Below are 20,107 nucleotides of genomic sequence, written 5' to 3'. Positions count from 1 at the left end.
CAGTGACTCCCTCCCCTCATGTAATAATCATTTGGCTCCAAGCATTAGCTCATTCATTTGTTTCACTGAAAGGAGTTTTGAAGAGATTAGTGATCAATCCAATACTTCTTCCTCCTGGTTGAAGCCAGGAGTTAGAACTAATCTGTATTCAGGATACTCCAAGGTCAGAAAGATAAACAGTTCCCTTTGTTGTGCAGAAAATGAGCAGATTAAGCTTCCAGACAAATTCCTAATAAAATGGATGTAGTGCTATTTGCATGCAGGGCATAGCTGGTGCAGCCTAGCTGCTGTTTATGTGGCCTACGGTCACACTGCAGCAAGGAGTTCTTAACTTGAAGAGGTTGATCATTTTAATGAGGCTACATGGCGGGCTGACCTTTAGCTTCAGTGTTAGGTCTCCCAGAGAGACACAAAGTCCAAGAAATGTGATTTAGTCCTGTTCTATCTCTATGTTGTGCACTGGCCCCATTTAGCCAGTTTATTTTCTACCTCAACTTGACAATAACAGTTTTTTCTAAGTTCAAACCCAAACTGTAAGGGATGTATGTGGAGGTGATGATCTGATTTCCATAAATACAAGTTGTTTATGATTCTAATTGTGATTCATAAAGTTGTCATATGAGCAAATATTATGTAGCTGTTGTAAAAGTAACAACTACAAACTCCTATGTAGTTTGTAGTTGTATATTAGAAGCATTATGTAGATTAGTGGCATTTTATGTGTCTAAGCAACACAAAATTCTGTCTGACTATAAAGTGTGTGGGAAATCAGTTAATGGTTTTTACAAATAATAATGAGAAGTTGGCAAGCATTTGTTTTCAGGACTGAGTTACTCTGATACTCCTGAATTAAATCCCATGCATGCAACTGGCTTCAGAAGTTTCCTAATTAATTAACAGTCCACATAAATTATATTTTTATACTGAAATTGTAATTTACTTTCAGTATTTTTATGTGGGAAGATTTCAGAAGTTTCAGGAGAACATTAGTAAACAATCAGCATCAAGAAGGCCAAGGTACACAACAGACAGGTTGAGAATAATGAAGAGAAACTTAAAGGTTAGATTCTAAAATGTCCCAAATTTCACACATCTCGTGCAGCACTGGTCAATCTATCATCTTTAAATAGAAGGAGTCTGGTCTTAACTGCAGATCTACAAAAAACATTCATTTTAGAATCAGTCAAGAAGCAGCTGGTAACTTAGCGGTAGCAATCCCCCAGCTCAGGAGGAGAGAGAATCTGTCAACTACTAGTCCTGCAATCTGCAGATCTTGCATTTCTATAAGAGTGGAATGAAAAAAGTAATTGTTTACAAATTACTTTAAAAAGTATTTTTTTACGTTTTTCAGAACCATGAGTGGGACACAGCATGCAAGTGCAACATTATGGACAAAGTGCAGCTTTGAGGGAAACTAACAGCACATCACCCTGAATACAGCATCCCCATTGTCAGACATGGTGGTAGCAGCATCATGTTGTGGGGGAGCATTTCTTTAGTAGAGACAAGGAAGCTGGTCAGAGTTGATGGAAAGAGGAATGATACAAACTCAGGAGGGTAAATGCACTTACTTTAAGTGCAGTTACTGTGTGCAGGCTCGTGGTACAAATCCCACTTCTTTATGTAACTGGTGTCCTAAAAAGGTGTATTAAAAATGTGTATGTTTTTTAAGAGCAGTATTTGTGTTTGTGGGCAAATGACTGTTCCGCCACACATTTACAGCCATAACTAAACTAGAACTAATAGGTAGTTCTTGTCATCAGTTTTGTTATCATAATAATAACACAAAAAAAAAGTCTACATTGCCAACCCTTAAATCAGACCACAAAATAGTGTACCAAACTGCACCAACCCAGGGTTTTAGCTCTCATTGTAAAAGGGCCATAAGTAGCCCATTTCACATACCCAGAAATTATTTGGTTTAAATATCAAAGCAATAAATAGGCTGCAAAATTGTAAGACTAAGCAGCCTTGCCAGCCTTAATATGCGTGTGTGTGTGCCCATATAAAGCAGGAGGAGTTGGCATCACACAATCAGAAAGTAAAGAAACAGCTTTACTTTCAGGAAACAGAAAGTAAAGCTGGCAAAAAAAAAGAGGAAAAACAACAACCCTGGCTATTCAAATGTGTAAAGAAACAAGTCTATCTGTATCACCGCTATATCATTGTAGCAAGAGCAGAGCTGATTTACTTGTGTATTAAACTAATGCACCGTGTTAAATTACATTTCTGTGATTTCGATCCTACAGACTGCTATGCACATCCAATCAGCACAAATTGAGACTTATGCAGCAATCCGCAGCCAAACCAGGCAGCAGATTGTTGAGCTTTGCACAGCCAATATAAAGTTGGTATTCACAGCTGTTTAACATAACAATGCCAAGCCTCTCTGAACCCCCTCATTATGTAGGGAAACTTGGCATATGGCACTATTCTCTGTGGGCATTCACAAGGACAGGGCACTGCAGATGGAGTGCAGCAGCGCTTACAACCCCCCCACTTGTTTTCTTACATATACCACTTCAGATGAGTTTACACCCAAGCTCGTTAATGTGTAAAAAGAAAAAAAAATGCTACACCTGAGAACTTTCCTGATGTTATTGTTTTATCTCAAAGTCCTCACAGATACGCACAAGTTAATGTGTAGAGAGAACACGCGAGACAGTTAGCAAACCTTCAGAGCCCAAGATGAAGTGGTGAATGTCTGGACCCGTGGACATCCGTGGTCCCTGGCAACTCTTTTCAATCACACCTCGAGGAGTAACCATCTTAATATGGATGACCTATTCAATCAGAGGACATCAACACAATCAAATACTTTTGCAGAGCTTTCTGATCTCTTTCTTTGTTTTCAAACAGAAAATAGAAAATTTAAGCATGAAATAATGGCCATTCACTTAGTGGGAAAGATTGGAACAGGGAATGTGGAAAAACTACAAACAGGGAAAAAAGAAACAAGAAAGAAACAAAAGAATGAGGGGAAGGGAAAAATTGGAGGCAGGACAAAGGGAAGGAAACAGAAGTAGGATACAAGGATTAAAGGGAAGGAGGAAAAAAAAAGAACTGGAGGGAAGTTAAATAAAAAAGTATGAAGGAGCTATCTTTCCCATAAATATCGCTTTCCCAGACTGTGTATTTTTCATAACTTATAGTAGAACTACTGCAAAACATAAGTTTAGAAGTGAAGGCTGAGCCAAAAACCCTGCTGCCAGTTATCTTCTCTCTAATTACTGCGCAGTAACTTGTGTTCCCTCATTGCGTGGTGTGGATCAAACTGCGTGTTTGATCCACACCACGCAACGAGGGAACACAAGCAAGGCAAAAGGGAAGGGAGGTGACTCACCAGATCTTCAATGTTGCCATAGATGTTCTTCTTCATGCCCGATGCTCTCGTGGCAACCCATCCCCCCAGGGAGCTGAACTCCATGGAGTCGGGCTCGTGCCCCGTACAGTAGCCGCTCTCATTAAGCTGCGATAAAAGTGAAAGAGCATGTGTCTGTTGTGGTATTTAAAAAAATAAAATAAAAACAGCAAAAATTCTTGGAAACATTTGATGCTGTAAAGCCACAAGAATGTTTTAATGACAAACAAAAAAAAAAAAGAGCAAGCAGATGGGGAAAATATAATTACTGCTTTGCAGCTGCATTTATAGTTAAACAGCAATGTATAAACTTAGGCTTTATAGCGCCGTAGATATTTACAGCAACTTCACGTCAGCCAAGAGGAATAAAAAAAGCAAACAATAAGAGTCTTCATGCAGCACTAATATAACATGTAAAACAAAGGCTTTAAACTGGACTGGACTTTCTTATAAACCTACAGCAAAACATGTGCAGCCTCAATAATTAAAAATAAATAAATAAATCAATGGTACGTAAACATTTAAAAACACTACCGATAAAGCGCGATAGAATGAAACATTATTTCATCAGCATTGCCTGGTCTATACTACTTTGGTGATTGCATCTCACTTTACTCATTCACCAAAGGTACTATGGGTGCACCACCATGGCTCTTTCTTGACAGTTGCAGGTATTTTGAACTGAACACCTTTATGCTTCTGAAGATATTTTTGACGAATGAATACAGCTGATGTGTAAAACAAAAAAATAAATCAAAAGAATACATAAAAATACATTGTAAGCTTTCAATAAAATCACTTCGAGAGACAAAAACTTGGTGCGTGTCTGAACATCACTATGTTGTTGTCCCTCAGGGATAAGTATGTCTAAATTAGAATATTTGATTGCTTTTAAAGACAACAACTACAGAAAACTGTTCTGCTTCCAAAAGATGAAATTGTGCTTTGAATGTAATAAAACATGATGACCGTTTCAGCTGGGACTCCCATAATGATCATGTAAAAAGGCATAGGTCAGGACCCAGATCTATATCAATGTCCCTTTTTTGACGCATTATTATGTCAATGCAATGTAAAACATTATGTGCAATTTTATAATGCATTTGATTTGTGAAAAACAAACCTTACAACCACTGACGGCATTCATGAATGGTCCCTCAAGATATTGTTTAGGTCATTAGGAGAATATCTAAGCCATGATTGTAAACGGTAATGAGGACAAAGACCTTTAACAATAAGAACAATACTCCCCAGAAGCACCAAAGTAAAGTCAGGTTTTGTTTTATCACAGTCACCCTCTGGAAAGCAGTTTATATTTCAGACCCATCTGCTCCATCACCTCAGTTCAGTCTAAATGCAGAGGTGGCGTCTGCTTTAGATGCTGCTCACGCATTCCTCTACATCAAACGCCTGCTCCTGCTCCATTTTTCTGAATTAGCTTGATGGTGCCATCTGCTCACGACCACCGTCTCACTCACTAATCTCCCTCCTTCAGCACTCTGTTCTCTGCTACCTTCCTAAATCCCAGGAAATCTACTGAGCAAAGAGAGCCAAGGTCAGCAGGCAAGAACCAGCAGCATCAAAAAGGACACACAGCTAGGGCACTGGTGTTGTTCATAGCCTGTCTTAGCTCTTTGTGAGAATATTTACAGATGGATAAGCTGCATTTACCAGTCTCTCCAGATCCTGACCAACAATCCCAGACTCCACGTGGGCAGTTAAATTTTTCTCGTCAATCCACAAAATACGGTTCTGGAAGAAACAAGAAAATTATTGAGGAAGTTAAAAAATTTTAAACAAATGCTTCAACTTTGAGAAACAAATATAAATGGTTTTGTGTCATTTAAATGGCTGTAATCAAAAGTGTTGCTGGTCAACTCTTTTAGAACGAGTTGGCTAACACCATTCTTTAAACGACGCTCATATTTTCTCCATTGGTATTTGAGGGTAACAGCATGCAGATGTGCTACAGGATGGAGATAACAGTTCTCTTAATTGAAGTTAGCATTTGAATTCAAATACAAGCCTCTTGTTCAGTCCCCTGGGTATGCAGCTCAGCCATACTTGCAGGAAGTCATGTCATTTCTGCCATCAATCACTCCTCAGAGGTAATAAACTTTATGCTCCTATCACTTCGCTACTTTCATGTGATTTCATGGTTGCCGCTTTACCTCTGGCCCCTGACACCCAACACTGATCACTGCTGTCTATGGAACCAAACAACTCTAACAGCATCCTAACAGCTTGTATATCACCACTGGATCAAAGGGCTGCAGTTCGCTTTTACATAGTGAAATATAAAGCATTATCATGGCTACAGTGACTTCTTCTGGATCATTTAAAAAGACCTATATTTGAGAAATGTGGTTTTCATTCGTGTTCATGCCCAAGATGGTATTTTGACCGGCAACCTTTCACTGCAGTTAGGCTGGCAAGTTTGTTCTGATATGTCTGAACCAGACTTGCAAATCCAGAAGCTATTTTTTCCCATTTTTGCAAAAAGCTCTAGCTTAATTAGTTCCATTGAACTTCTACATCTCTGCTGAAGAAAAGGATCCTCACAGTATGATACTGACACCACCAAGTTTCAGAGGGCTATGTTCATTTGTACTGTTAAGTTTCCTTCCACACACTGTGTTTTGTATTAGGAATATATTTTTATCTAATCTGACCAGAGCACCTTCTTAAACATGTTGGGTGTTTCTTGCACATGGTTTGTGGAAAACTTTAAAGAAGAAAAGACAATACTGGCTTTTGTCTCACCACTGTTCTTGGCTGTTTGCATGATTTTATTATCTTAGTTCACTGAGAGGTTTGTTCTCCAACAAGCCTCTGAGCTTCTCACAGAATCTCTAGTGCCACACTTTGGATTGTTATTTGTTTTGCAAAACAGCTCTCAATAAGTGTTCCTATAAAAGGCTGAACGTCTGTGGTTACAACATCTCAAAATCTACAACAATTCAATGCGAATGTCTACTTTTAAAAAGCAATATTTGTACATTTCTCTTCAGCAAATGGTGCATGTATAACTTTCAATCCTTTTAAGTAAAATACTCACAAAGAAAAATGTTTCTTTCTATGCATGATGCCCAAAAAACTTCCTTAGAAAAGAATGTGAATGAATATGTGACAGCTGAAATAGCTTGCCGTTGCATTTTATTGAAGCCATTTATTTGAGTATTATTTCCTAATTAACCAACTCTCATTGACAAACTGAAAAAACTTGTACAAAACTGCTTAGCCAAATTTATCTGAGATTTAAAATGTCAATTTACCAGTACTTAAATAGTTCTGACAATATGTGGTGTGTTTTATTTCATATACATAGGCTAGTATTCACACACCATCTGTGATGTATCCAGAGAGGCAATCGATCGAGTTTCCTCCGGTGGGCACTCTAGGGCACTAGATACACTAGTCCCTCCTGAGAGAGAGAAACAACACTTTAAAAACACACATAAATAAGTGCACTTTCTATCAACGCAATATTAATCGATAGTCCCAAATAATTAGTTTTGTTTCCAACTTGAGAGGTAAATAAATGAAAAAGCCTTTGAAACACATTTCAGAAGCATAAACTAATGCAAAAACTTACAACATGGATGGAGACTTTTGAGTCTATGACTTACCTCCATAAGGTATCAAACAAACATTATGTTTGCAAGCCAGCTCCACAATTTTCACTACATCATTATGACAATCTGAAAGAAAAGTAGCCATTATTTAAAAACACCAGTTGAAACAACAGAAACATAACCATCATGCAAAGCAACTACGCCATAATATACAGATTTACTCAATATTCCCTGAATCATTATATCAAGCAACCAACAGTCACATTGGCTATTTTTTAATGGCTGTGCTCGACTGCCCTCGAGTGCTTCAAAAGGTGATGAGAAATGCTTCCCTTCCTATCATTTTCTTGACTGAATACGCTGCCCCATGTAAGGAGAAACCTTGAATAAAAATCATAGATCAAGTCTTTGAATTGTATAACTTCGCATGCTGCAAAGGGCTGGAGAGTGAATATTCCACACCATTTTCCATCTCAGTTTGGGTGCAGTTTCTTGGTGATTTGCTGCCCATTTGGGAGGTTGCTAATCAAATTCCAGCCATCAGTCAACACTCATTTGCATGATAAAATAGTGCCAGCCATAACAAGAGAAAACCAATCTGAGAAACATAATTCATGATTGTAGCGTGGAGGGCCAGACTGTGGAGGATTGGATGACAACCGTCCTCCCCCTGACGCTTCCTATTAAGCCTCCACTCATACATATTAATATTCCTGCCTCTGCAGAGATTAACCCTTCAAATCACCAAAGCCAGCAGGAGGATCAGTTGTGCTTGGTGGGTGGAGGGAAAAACAACCTCCCACCCATAATGCTGGGTTACTTACTTGGCCACACAACCATATCTGGAACACGGCCGATTTTCCCCTCTCTCAGGGCAAAGATCTCATGTAGGCAGTGGCCTGCAGCAAAAAAAAAAAAAAGTGTGATGTTTATGAATAAAACTTTTTCACACCAAAAATTTTGATGGTAAAGTGAATTTTCTTACCGTGGGCTCGAAAAACCCGATCTTCTGCTTCATGAGAGAAGGGAATACCTGTGGACTTCAGTTCCTCCACAAAGGCCTCATTTAGTGTAGGAGGCTGCACAGCACTGGTATTCAGAACAGGCTGAAACAAATGAAAACATTGTGGTTTCAGCTGTTGTGTGCTTCGATTCAAGGGAGACACAATGGAAAGAATGGGAAAAAAAAAAAAAAAAAGAATTGGACTCACTGTTGCTTGCGTTTTATGCTGCAAATTGGCTCCAAACGTGCCTTCCATCCAGTCTTTCAGGCCAGGGATGATCATCCCACTCAGTCTATACCTGAATTAGAAAAAAACAGTGCGAGTATAAACTCACCAGAACACTGCGCATTCACGGCTCAGTTGAGGGGGAAAGTCAGTGACTAATTAAAGAGTACAGAGTCCAGAGAGGTTAGACAGGCAGAACAGCAGTGACAGTCCTGCTCCTCTGATCACCTTCACTGTTCCTTGCATAATTGAGCTGCTGGCAAAGACTGGGCCAGCCCATCAGGCTGCAGCAGAGTCCAAGACGCCGAGGAACAGATTTCATCCTGATAAACCTTCTGTCACGGCAAACACAGAGGTGCAGAAAACCAGATCTTAATGTTGAGGTTGGAAAGACTTAAGACTTGGGAAAGAGGTTCACCTTCCAGTAAAATAAAGACCCTAAATATGCAGGCTGTGTAAATATTTTTGCAACAGGTCATAGATAGGTGGACAGGAGAAGAGGTGGACGTGCTTCGACATCAAGAAAGGAGAAATGCAACATCCTGTTTAGATAATAATGAAGGTACATGTTGTGTATGTAATTATACTTCTGTGTTCCGTTTCTGCCTGGAAAAAACAAAAGATGTCCATGTTGACCAAAAAAAAAAGAAGCAGATCAACTTCTGCCAACATTGCGGAAGGCACGTAGATTTTTGAATACGTTATTATTTTCTACTCTAAACATTTAGGATAAAAAGGGTTCATTTCTGTCCACTTCCATCCAGTTAAACTGGTACTTTGTTCCTTCTGTACCAGTAAATTAAATATTTTCACCCAATACCAAATGATCAGTAACTAAACAGGGAGACAGGTCGCTCCTGTTAATGAGCAACAGTTTGGGTAGGCTGAAAAATCACAACTGATGACCTTCTCAAATGACAATGAGCCATTTAAATGCCAACCACTAGGTGGCAGAAGCACCACGCTGTTGTGAGAGAAGGAGGAACTTGATTAATTTCACAAGCTGAGTTCAAAGCTGGGACTGTGAAAGAGATCACTGCATAGCTTCAGCTTTAAGTCACACACAGACAAAAGGAAGCTTAAAACAATTTTTGAATAAAGTCAGCAAACATGGCTCTCTCTGAGTCACAAACTGATAAGAATGATCAAAATGGACTTTGTTTTCCATTTTACCTTTTCCCAGTAAATTCTGCTTGGCCTTTTTTGTTGAAGAGGAATCTGGAGTCGCTGTATCCCCAGCCGTTCCATTTCATAATCTCCTGCCTGTGGAAAAATAAATATTGGCACAAGGTTGTAAAGCCACTCGTCCTCTTTAGCTTGGTCTAGAAGTATCAGAGCAGATTGTATTTAAAAAAAAAAAAAAAAAAAAAACACGTGACTTTTATTTTCAGGTACCTTAACCTGTCAAAACATTTGCATATTATTGTTTAATATTCAATCTTTTAAATAAGTAATGGGTCCACACATTTCTGTCAAGCTTCTTCCCTTCTAAACAAAAAGGATAAATAACTCTGTTTATGCTCTGAATCTCTATTTTGACAACAGAAAGACCCTAATTCTGTGTGTCGAACTAAGAAAATATTACAGTCTTGGAAATTTGGTGAAGCCTTCTCCATTCATCTAAAAACAGGCCGACTAGGAGCCATTTTATTAGTGAAGGAGGCTGCATCTGGCACGCAGGCAAACATTTTATATCCTCTGGGTGCCTATCAAACCAAAAATATTTTACACACTGCTTTATAAAAGCACAATACCAAGGAAACGCATCAAAACAGAATATCCATCTACAGAAAGAGCTGTCTGAATTGTAAGTTGCGATGAGTTGGTCCTGGCACTGAGGTTATGCAAAGTTACGCTTTCATAATTGCTCAAATCTTTCGTTATGCTGTTTCTACGGAGAAAATGATGACTCTACACACTACTGACGAATCAAAACTTTCTACAGTCCCTCAGAGCAAAGAGTAACACAAAACTGCCTCTCCTCAACATGAGCACTGACACTCAGATGGCTGAAATAAGGCTGCAACAGTTCAACCATGATGATAAAAAGAGATCCAGCTGTTCAAAAACACTTAAATGGTGGCAAAAAAACAAATAAAACAGCCAATGTGGAGTGCCATAAATTACTGTTATCATGGTAAATCAGTTTTGAAACTGCAAGTGCCATTTCTGTGAAGCAGAAAACTTCAGACTGAGTAGCTGAGCAGATATCTGAAATAATTGACCAGATATAGTTACAATGCAATAATCAAAACCATTATCGTGGTAGAGGTCTTTGTGTTTTAAGTCCAAACAAAAAGTTCTTCTTACTCTACATTCTTCAAAGTATAAAAAGGAACCATGAAGGGTCAAGACAGATGTTTATCTTTTGAGGTAAACATCAATTCTTTTCCATGTGAAGGTGATGCTTCATTGCAGACAAGTCAAGCTCAAGGTCCACAGCTCACGAGTTTACCTGGGCCACCAGATTAAACATAAACCTCTTAAAACTAACCTTAAATCCCAGAAAGCACTGGAACATAAAGCATACTTAAATATCAACTATGATCCTTATGATTTTAGCAAAAGTGACAGAAAAAGGAGTGAAAACTTATGAGAGGGAGATTATTTGTCACTGCTTATCTTGTTCATGTACCTGTTTGCTAATACTGAAGCAGAGGGAAATTTAGCGGGACCTTCAAGCGATTCAAGGCCATTATTAAGTCAGTTTACAGAAGTCCAAAAATCAGCAACAGTGTAGCTGTGTAACTATGTGCCCTGCAGAGTTTTTATGAAGTTACCCTCATACTGTATGAAAAGATGGCAGAAGAAATGGTTGTTTATTTTTATTTTACTATTTTTACTATTTAACGAGTAAACTTTGTCTGGAGAAACGTTGGTTCACATTTCTGACAGATTATGTTAGCACAAGTCATCTAATAGACAATTTGGTTTATGAAAAAAAAAACAGATTTCTGCAGTCAAAACAAGCTGACGCCATCATAAGACAATAAGACAAGGCTAAGATTAACTAGCTGTAGAAATGTGAAGTTCATGTGTAGAATGTTGCTCAAAATGTTAATACAAATGAAACTGAACTTAAAAATCCATGCTGTTGGTTAATGCATGTGGACCAAAAATAACGTCTCAGTATCTAGCGACTAGGGGAAATGGGGATTTTTCGGCTTTTGACCAATCAATGCCAGTCAAGGGAAAATGGTTTATTCTGAACCATGCCTGAATGATTGCTGTATTTCTTAATAGCTCAGCTACTGTTTGATGTATTTTCCTACTTTGCATGTGTTTCCAATTATAAAATGCAAACATAAAGTTAACTGACAATTCTGTCCAAGCTAATGAAGCCAAAAAACCTCTGAGCTCTGAAAGCTGTATTTGTGTGCCTCTGCCAAAATGCTGGGTTATAGCTGTGTAGTAACCAATAAGCAAGTTTATGTCACATGGTTCTGGAACTTGAGATGTGAACTCAAGTTTTCTTCTTGAAGTTTATGCACCCCATCCCTCACTACAGTTTGTTGTTTCTAGCTGTAAAAAAAAAAAAAACGGATGCCAGGTGTGCTACTAAAGACAAAAAAAAGAAGAGTAATTAATCATTAGATACAACATGAAGGAAAGTTAACAAATGGGGCTCAGCATGAGCATCTGGCAGAAGGATCCTTTCCGAGATATTTCTCAGTGCTTTCTTTTGCACTTTAAGTCTAGGCTGCATCAAAATCAAACTACCCTCTATCTACCAGGTTTACTGTAACATAGTTCAGTTCAAGCAAGCTGTCGTTCTTAAACTCCCTCCTATGTCTGCCTTCAGCTTTGGACTTTGGCAAAGGAAGTATCCCATTAACACTGCATCAGTGGAAGTTGCAGTGCCTGAAGCATGCACTCAAAGAGCAAGCTCACCGTGCAATTCAGGATTGTTTTAACTTGAAAGCATCTAAGAAGTAATGCACGAACAGTCTGAGTAAGGATAGAGCTCAAAACATATTTTACGATCACAGAGAGGTATTTGGTTATGCAAAATTAAGCAAAAGCCAAAGAGGAAAGATTGTATCCAAGACCTGCTTCGTGGACCTGAACACACCGTAATAGCGACGGCTCCAACCACTCATCATTAGTTACGCATATGAAGCATCATTTATGTTTATGCCAAAGTTACACAACAAACATTTTTAATAAGAATCAAAAAGTTGATTCTTATTAAGGGCTCTTTCTTAGAGATAGGGTGAGAAGCTTGGTCATCCACATCGAGAGGAGCCAGTTGAGGTGGCTCGGGCATCTGGTCAGGATTCCTCCTGGACGCCTCCCTGGTGAGGTGTTTCGGGCATGTCCCACCGGGAGGAGGCCTGGGGAAGACCCAGGACATGCTGGCGGGATTATGTCTCTCGGCTGGCCTAGGAACGCCTTGGGATACCCCGCAGGAGCTGGAACAAGTGGCTGGGGAGAGGAAAATCTGAGCCCCCTTTCTTAAGCTGCTACCCCGCGACCCGACCCCGGATAATATAAGCGAAACACAATGGATGGATGGATGGATGCAAGTTGAATTTGGGTGAAAATTTGGAATGGATTTTAAATTTAATCTGTTTCAGTGCTTGTCAAAATTATACACAGAGCTCAAATTTATAACCGCCACAATGAATTTGATGTTTGCTTAAATGTCCTTTAGCACATTGCAGAGAAACTACACCCTGTGTGTAACCATCAACAAGCTCCTGCCATAACAAAGTACGGGTATAGATATTTTCTCACGCTTTATTTCATTAAGAATAAAGCTTGTTCAATTTATTTATTTTTGAAAGTCTAGAAACATTGTTCATAGACTTTCAAAACAGTTCCGAAACAAGTTTGGATGTGTTTGGGGTCATTGTGATGTTGAAACACCCAATCTTTAAACCGCCTCCTACTTGTTGATTCATAAATCAATCCCACCCATTTTGTCCACCACTGAAACATGAATATGGAGGTAGTCCACCAAAAGTTTAGAATTTTGCTCTGTAAGGCAATTTTATTTTTATGTCCAGCATTTTTATTTGATCTCAGAATTAACAGAAGATCCCAAACAGGTACTGTTTGGCACCAGTTAGAACAGCAGTGTTCTAATGTTCAGAAAAACACACCAATTGAATAAATCAATCCCACCCATTTTGTGCACCACTGAAACAGGCCCTTAGCATGATGCTGTCACCACTATTCTTTACCATTGTTCTTATATTTGAAAGCCTCACCAAAACAGCCCAATCTTTCTTTCTCGTTTGATCGCAAAACATTTTCTCTGGCGGCCAATTAAGTAATTCACCAATTATATAAAATCACAAGTCACAATTTTTCAGTTACATAGATGATAAAATAAGATCCAATAAGACCCAATAAGTCTGGGATATAAAAGAAGTTAACGTTAAGCCTGAAGAACAGTCCCAAAATCAAAATTTTTGAGAACTAAGCTCAAAAATGATGTTAGAGCCAAGAAACACATCGATTTATATTAGCTCTACCAAAGCTTCCACAAAGACAGATCAAACATCTGGCCACATCAAGCCAGATGTTTGGAACCTTGTTGGTGACTTTGAAAGTGGTTTCTCTGCAACTTCCTAATACTTATGCAAATAATAGTAAGGCATGTGCATATGGAGTGGGGAGTGGATAGACAGATTGGAGCAGTGTCTGCAATAATGCTGACATATATTCATGCAGAAACTGCATCAACAAAGTACGGGTATAGATATTTGAAATTTGACTAAAATTTGAAATAAACTAAAAACGTATCACTATTCCATCCCGATAATAACTTAAATGCCTCACTAAAGCTTGACACAATGTCAAGGCTTAATAAAATCTTGTTTTTAAAGAAACCTATCAGCACTAATGAACAAATATTTAATCAAATTCTGTTACGGTCAAGCTATCGCAGTGTAAAAACAGATGGGGATGAAGACACAATATTGTAAAAATTCTCAGTTTCATGTGGGTCACAACATGATGACGGTACTCTACCAAGGCCAATGTATGACATTTTGGAGTCACAATCATTATCCCAAACTAACGCTAGATGTCAGCACATAGTGGAGGCATTTCCTCAGCAGAAACTCAGCTGATAATAGGTGGAAAGTCAGGCCACCACCAGCCCTGGCCAATCAGATCATTGGAGAGGACAAAAGTTTTTGACATTCATCTGAGCGATATGTTTTCTACATAATTATTGCTGATATATTTTTACAACAAACATTTATAAAGTACCCGATAACTTAACACAAAACAAATCCCGTATCTAGTCCTAAATTATTTGAATATGTAAGACAAGATAAGAACGTTTACTAAAGTAACCGTTCAATGAGAGACCAGTCGGGGCTGTTTAAGTGGCACTCCCCCTTCTAGTTTCGTAATGTTTGCTATCTCGGGAGCTCGACACGAAAAAAGACGTTATGTCAACATTTACCACAGGCTTGGACAACTTTGCTGACTCCGAGGGAGTCTCGCATGACAAATTAAACCATATAATAAGCTCATGGAGAGTTTACACCAAACTCCAAGCCGCACCCACTCACTAGCAAATGAATGGCTTCTCTGTGGCAGAGACGCGTTAGCCTAGCCTGTCAAGCTAACCTATATCCGCTTTATCAATATTCGTCTGCTTTATTTAAGTCCAGAAAGGAAGAGTGTAGCAGTCTGTGGATACGCGATGCGCATTCAGGTCTTACGTAGCATGTTAATTTAACTAAAGCTAAGAAGGATGGACAGTAGCTGGACCGCTCCATCACAGCCTTGTACCTTCTCCTGGGCACCGTTCTCCCCTCGCCCCCGTCACTGGAGTTGACATTCGGTTTGCTCCCCTGGGCTTTGCAGTCCACGGCTAGGAGGGCCGCATTTCGGTCTGAGGGTCTCTGTAGATGCCCGGCGATAACGCTTAGTCTGTGCCGAGCTGTTTGATGCCTGCTGGATTCGTCTCCGCTGATGTTGGACGCCATGCTGCTTCCGTGTTGTGGAGGGAGGGAACTGATCTCACGGAGCTCGCCTGTCAGAGGTCAGCGCAGAGAAAGCGTGCTGCCTTCACATCATGCAGGAAATGTCGCTTTCGTGCCACATTTACATTGGCAAGGCATTTAAATTGCATTAAAAAAATAGAAATTTTCAGATTTACACTCTTTCAGACAGTAGTTATTATGCACAGCCACGGCCACATGTCATTGCTTTTACAACTAGGAGGAACTGATTAGTATCTACTCCAAATCCCAGAGGAGTTGAAGAGGAAGCTTCATTGATGTCAAACAGGATCAAAAAGAGAGGAGAAACTCTTCCATCAGTCATAATGGAAAAGGATCAGATCCCTGACTCCAACTTGTCTCTTTCCTGCTTTCCAGCTATATGGACAGAAATACATTTAAAGAGGAGTGGTAACAGCAAATGATGTGGATTATTAGCTGTGCTTGTCAATAACTGATGGTTTCATCCAGAACATGTTTCTGTGAAGCTTTGTCCTTACTGCCCAAATATTGATCTGTTAGCATGTCTTGATAATCCCAAGACTGCCATACATCAACAATGGCCTCTACAAATTTGTTGCAAGACCGATCCATCCTCCCCACATCATCACACAATGACCATTTGAAGACACTTGGAAGATGTCTTGCTGCAACATTTAATTTTCCTTTGGCTTGAAGTATTTGGCTACAGTTGTGCTATTCAATGGGCTAGGTCAATGAACAACATTCACAGATAAGTAAAACTCTTGTTTTGCTGTACTTGCCTGTCCATTTTGAGTTTCTGATATAAAGGATGATATAAAGTAGGCCACTAAATGTTGATCTTATTAATAGTGTTATTTTTAAAATCGCCTTTCTGCATTTAATATTTTACTTTTCTTAATGAAACAAAGCAAAGATAATTTTGATATATATTGTTATATAATAATTTGACAAAATGAACCATATAAAGGACAGATTATTATCTATGCATGACCAGTACCTCAACTGGAACTGGTCTTCTTTTAAACAGGACCAAAAATATAACTTTTTACTTAAGCTTTTCCATGAAGGAAAATATATATATATATTTTTTCAGTTTTAAATCTCATTTATTTTGATATCTCTTTTGTTTTGAGTGTAAATAAAGTGCTTTGAATTGTGCAATGCTGGATTTACTGTAGTTATAATTTCAACGAGAGTCTAATTTATCTCATAAAACTGTATTTGTAAATATGTATAGATTTTAAAGTGTGCCACTTTAAAAAAAAGTGCACATCTGTAATTTTGACCAATTGTTTTTGAAGTATTTTTTAATTTATTGTAAATACTAATTTAACTATTTTAAGACTTTTTAATGAAAATATATGGTTTGAGCAGGCAAAAAGAGAGACAATCATCAGAATTGTCATCTTTTAGCAATACATTTCAATATATATATCACATCTAAAAGCACTGTAAAGTATTATCTTATTTAGATGAATTCCCAGCCCTTTGTAGATATGTATTCTTTGATATTGCATTTTTTACATGCATGAAATTTGGAAAGAGATGCTATACATAACAGAAATTCAATTGTGCCTGGAATTACTGCAGCTGCCAAATAAAAGAGTTACAATTTAGAGTTTTTCCTCTTCCAAGCAACAGTTTCCTCACAGATGTAAAACTAACACTTTGTTTAAATAGCAAACAAAGTGTGCTATTTTCCCAGCAAGGCATTCTGGGAAGGGACCATTTCCCAGCATGCCTTGCTCACTTATTACCGGTTGAAAATGCTCCACAGACTGTGGAGACTGGAATTTCTATTACAGCCAGTTTGCAGATGTTAAGGTATTTTACTCAAGACTAACTCAGTTTAAAGAGATAATATTTCTGGACACAATTATCAGGAATGGAAATGGAAACTGACACTAGATTATGGAAATAAAGTCCTAACCAAACCCAATAAAGCTACATTTGTTTGACTTAGTTCAGAATCATTACATTCTGAAACATGTGGCAGAACTGTTTACCTTTCTGCCTCACCTCCCTTCAGTCACCTGAGCAGTGTGATTAGGGTTTCCATATGGTACCGTCCCTCTCCTTTATGTAATACTTTAACATAAGCTTATAGTTTTTAAGTGATGAAACACACATAAAAAGACACCACAGCACCACCCCAACTCTCCATAAAAAATAAGACTCGGAACACAAAAAAGACATAAGACATTAGGAAAACTTTAATAAATCAACATGTGAAACAAATACACACACCATGTTATTCTGGAAAGTAAAATATCCAAATGTTTGCAGATGCATTCACTCCCAAAACAAAGTTCTGTAATGCACTGACTGCAGGCAGTTAGAGTCTGAGTGTATCACAGAACTTTATTTGGAAAGCCACAGCAGTGCCACCTCACAGGTTTGTCCTTGTGTGGAACCTTAGTCTCCTCGCTACAAGGTGCTCCTTCAACCTGCAAGTAAAATTTAAAAAAAAGAAAAGCAAAAAACATAGTAATGCTGAACAGCCATGTTCACTGTCCTGCGTAATTTGTGAAAAAATATGGAGCAAAATGTAGCTGAAGGGCTTGGAGAAGCAGGGCCTGCGGAGCATAGCTGTAATGTGGCTACCCTATGGAGACACACACACACACACACACACACACACACACACACACACACACACACACACACACACACACACATGTAGTGATGGCAGACAGGTTTGATCTTTTTACAGAAATAAGTTATCTAAATATAGTTTTAGTTTGCACAGTTTTCATCAAGACCCCTCATTGATAAAGTGCATCAGGCTTGAACATCTGGGTGGTTGCAAACTTAACATCTGCACAATCTCTACAATGGCATGTATGATTCAAATTTTAAGAGTCTGCTTATGTCTTTCTCATTATCATTGGATTCTTGTGTATCCACAGCTCAACCTGTTGAACTTCACCAACTTTCAACACTAAAGAAAAGCCACTGAAAATGATCTATTCCCCAAACAATATAGACAGAGGAAGAAAAATGGGCTGAAGAAGGTCAAGAGTATCAAGTTGTTTCAGTTTGAGTATAGTTAGGAGACTTATCAGCTGGCAGAGACTTCAGTTATGCAAAAATGATATTATAGAGCAAACAGCAGAATGTCTCAACCAGAAATCGTGGCAATGATTCCCAAAGTATGTGATGCAGTAAATTTGTTAGTTCTGCAAGCAATACTGTACCTGAGATAGGTAGACGTCATGAACCAGCTGCAATCCAACACGAGGTGGTCTAGACCAGCTCATAAAAAAAAGAAAAAAAAAAAAAAAAAAAAAAAAAGCTAAGAAAACTGAGAACGAGCTGAGCCATAGCTACAGATTCACTGCATGCAAAGCTCCCTTTTTCAGAGCGGTAAATGTCCGAGTGTGGACTTGCAGCGCTCTGATCCTAAGGTGACTATCTCCGCTTTTACCTTTTCTTCCCCCAGTGCTGTGCTGAGCAGTTCACTATATGCAGCTGGAAGAATGTCGACGTGGAGCTGCCAAACGTGAACGCGACTTCAGGAGCGCGCACCACACAGACTGAGAGGAGAGGAGAGGAGAGGAGGGAAGGAGGGAAGAAGGGAAGGAGAGGTGCTTTTTTTTAGGGTAATTTCACGCAGCCGCGTAGCGAGCTGCACTTTGGTGAGAAGTTTGTTTTCTTTTACAGATGAGTGCTAAATCCAGGACTAAGTCCTTCTTTTTACCCAGGCATGTTTCAGAAGCCTGTTGTTTATTTGGGTGTCTTTCGATCTAACTTCTTACACGGATGAGTCAGAAAAACTCGGATGCAAATAACAGTTTTTTTTTTTCGTATGTTTAATTATTATTATTATTATTATTTTTTTTTTTTACATCCGTATAGTTTCTGGAATGTGGAGCATGAGATAGATAACTAAAGCAAGACGAGTAATTTTATTTGGTATAGCCTAAGGGAAAAACAAGAAGAAAAGTGATAACATCACAAAGTGAAAAGTTTGACATATTTTTCTACAGTGGTGGATGAATTTATTTACAAATGCAAAATATAATTTTAACGTGTGAAATGGAAAATATGGTACTTAAAAAGTATTCTTAAGTGCCACTTGAACTTCTTCATATTTTCTCAAATTAGAACAATACATTTCAGTGTATTTTACTTGATTTGTATGTGATAAACCAACACAAAGTGGAGGACGACAGTGTAGTAGAGGTAGAATAAAATATGATGTCCAAATGTTTTACAAATGCAAATCTAAAAAAACCTTCCCTTATGTATCCAGTCTCCCCAAATTATTACTTTGTAAAATCACTTTTCAGTGCAAATCTGGCAACAAAGATTTGGGTAGGCTATTTATTTAGCAGTTTTACACATTGGACAATAAGTACTTTGACTTGTTCATTTTAATACAAATAATCCCATTTTAGTTCCATTTCAATGTAGTTTTGTTGCCTCCAGCAAGTTTTCTACCAAGATTGTTTTGTTTTTAGCTCAATTTATTTTCCCATCAGCATTTGACCAGCTTCCTGGGCACTGCTCAGGAAAAGTAACACCAAAGCATGATGCCGTCATCATGCTTTGGTCATGCTCTCTCACACCAAGAGAGTGGGGTGTTCGGGATTTTACTCTTTGGCCACATTTAGCATTTTTGATATCCAAAACATAAAATTTTGGTCACATCTAATCAGATGTTTAAATTTCATACAGTCTTTTTATGGCTTTCCTTAACCACTTTCTTCTTGTAGCTCTTCATTGGATTTGTGAAGTGCACAACCAGTAGTTGCCATGTAAATTCCTCCTACCTGAGCTGTGGGTTTCTGCAGCCCCTTATGACTCATTATTGGACTCTTGTCTGTTTCATGTTCTTTCTGCTCGGCCTGGCAGTTTAAGTGAATGTCTTCACAGAGTTTACAGTTGTGCCATGCTCTTTCCTTTTTCAGATGATGAAATTAACAGTGCTTTGTGAGAAGTTCATATGTGTTCAATTCAGCCTTCAATTGTCCATACAGTGGTACCTAT

The 20,107-nt window shown here is 38.5% G+C and overlaps 1 protein-coding gene across 1 annotated transcript in view; it reads right to left on the bottom strand.

The window, feature by feature from the left end:
- The window catches only part of agps (alkylglycerone phosphate synthase), a 34,487-nt gene extending 19,325 nt beyond the window's left edge, over positions 1–15,162 (bottom strand). The window contains exons 1-10 of the mRNA XM_055032084.1: positions 14,919–15,162; positions 9,339–9,428; positions 8,148–8,238; positions 7,922–8,042; positions 7,761–7,835; positions 6,991–7,062; positions 6,706–6,785; positions 5,033–5,113; positions 3,344–3,469; positions 2,675–2,783 (exon numbers count right to left, since the gene is read on the bottom strand). Coding sequence (XP_054888059.1) covers positions 2,675–2,783; positions 3,344–3,469; positions 5,033–5,113; positions 6,706–6,785; positions 6,991–7,062; positions 7,761–7,835; positions 7,922–8,042; positions 8,148–8,238; positions 9,339–9,428; positions 14,919–15,115 — 1,042 coding nt within the window. The 5' untranslated portion in view covers positions 15,116–15,162. The remainder of the gene's footprint in view (positions 1–2,674; positions 2,784–3,343; positions 3,470–5,032; positions 5,114–6,705; positions 6,786–6,990; positions 7,063–7,760; positions 7,836–7,921; positions 8,043–8,147; positions 8,239–9,338; positions 9,429–14,918) is intronic.
- Between the last annotated feature and the right edge of the window lie 4,945 nt (positions 15,163–20,107).

Source organism: Poeciliopsis prolifica, unplaced genomic scaffold (genome assembly GCF_027474105.1).
Source record: "Poeciliopsis prolifica strain line A6 unplaced genomic scaffold, Auburn_PproV2 SCAFFOLD007, whole genome shotgun sequence".
NCBI lineage: Eukaryota > Metazoa > Chordata > Actinopteri > Cyprinodontiformes > Poeciliidae > Poeciliopsis > Poeciliopsis prolifica.
The sequence above is the reverse complement of the archived record's forward strand: the minus strand, read 5'-3'. Positions and strand labels throughout refer to the sequence as shown.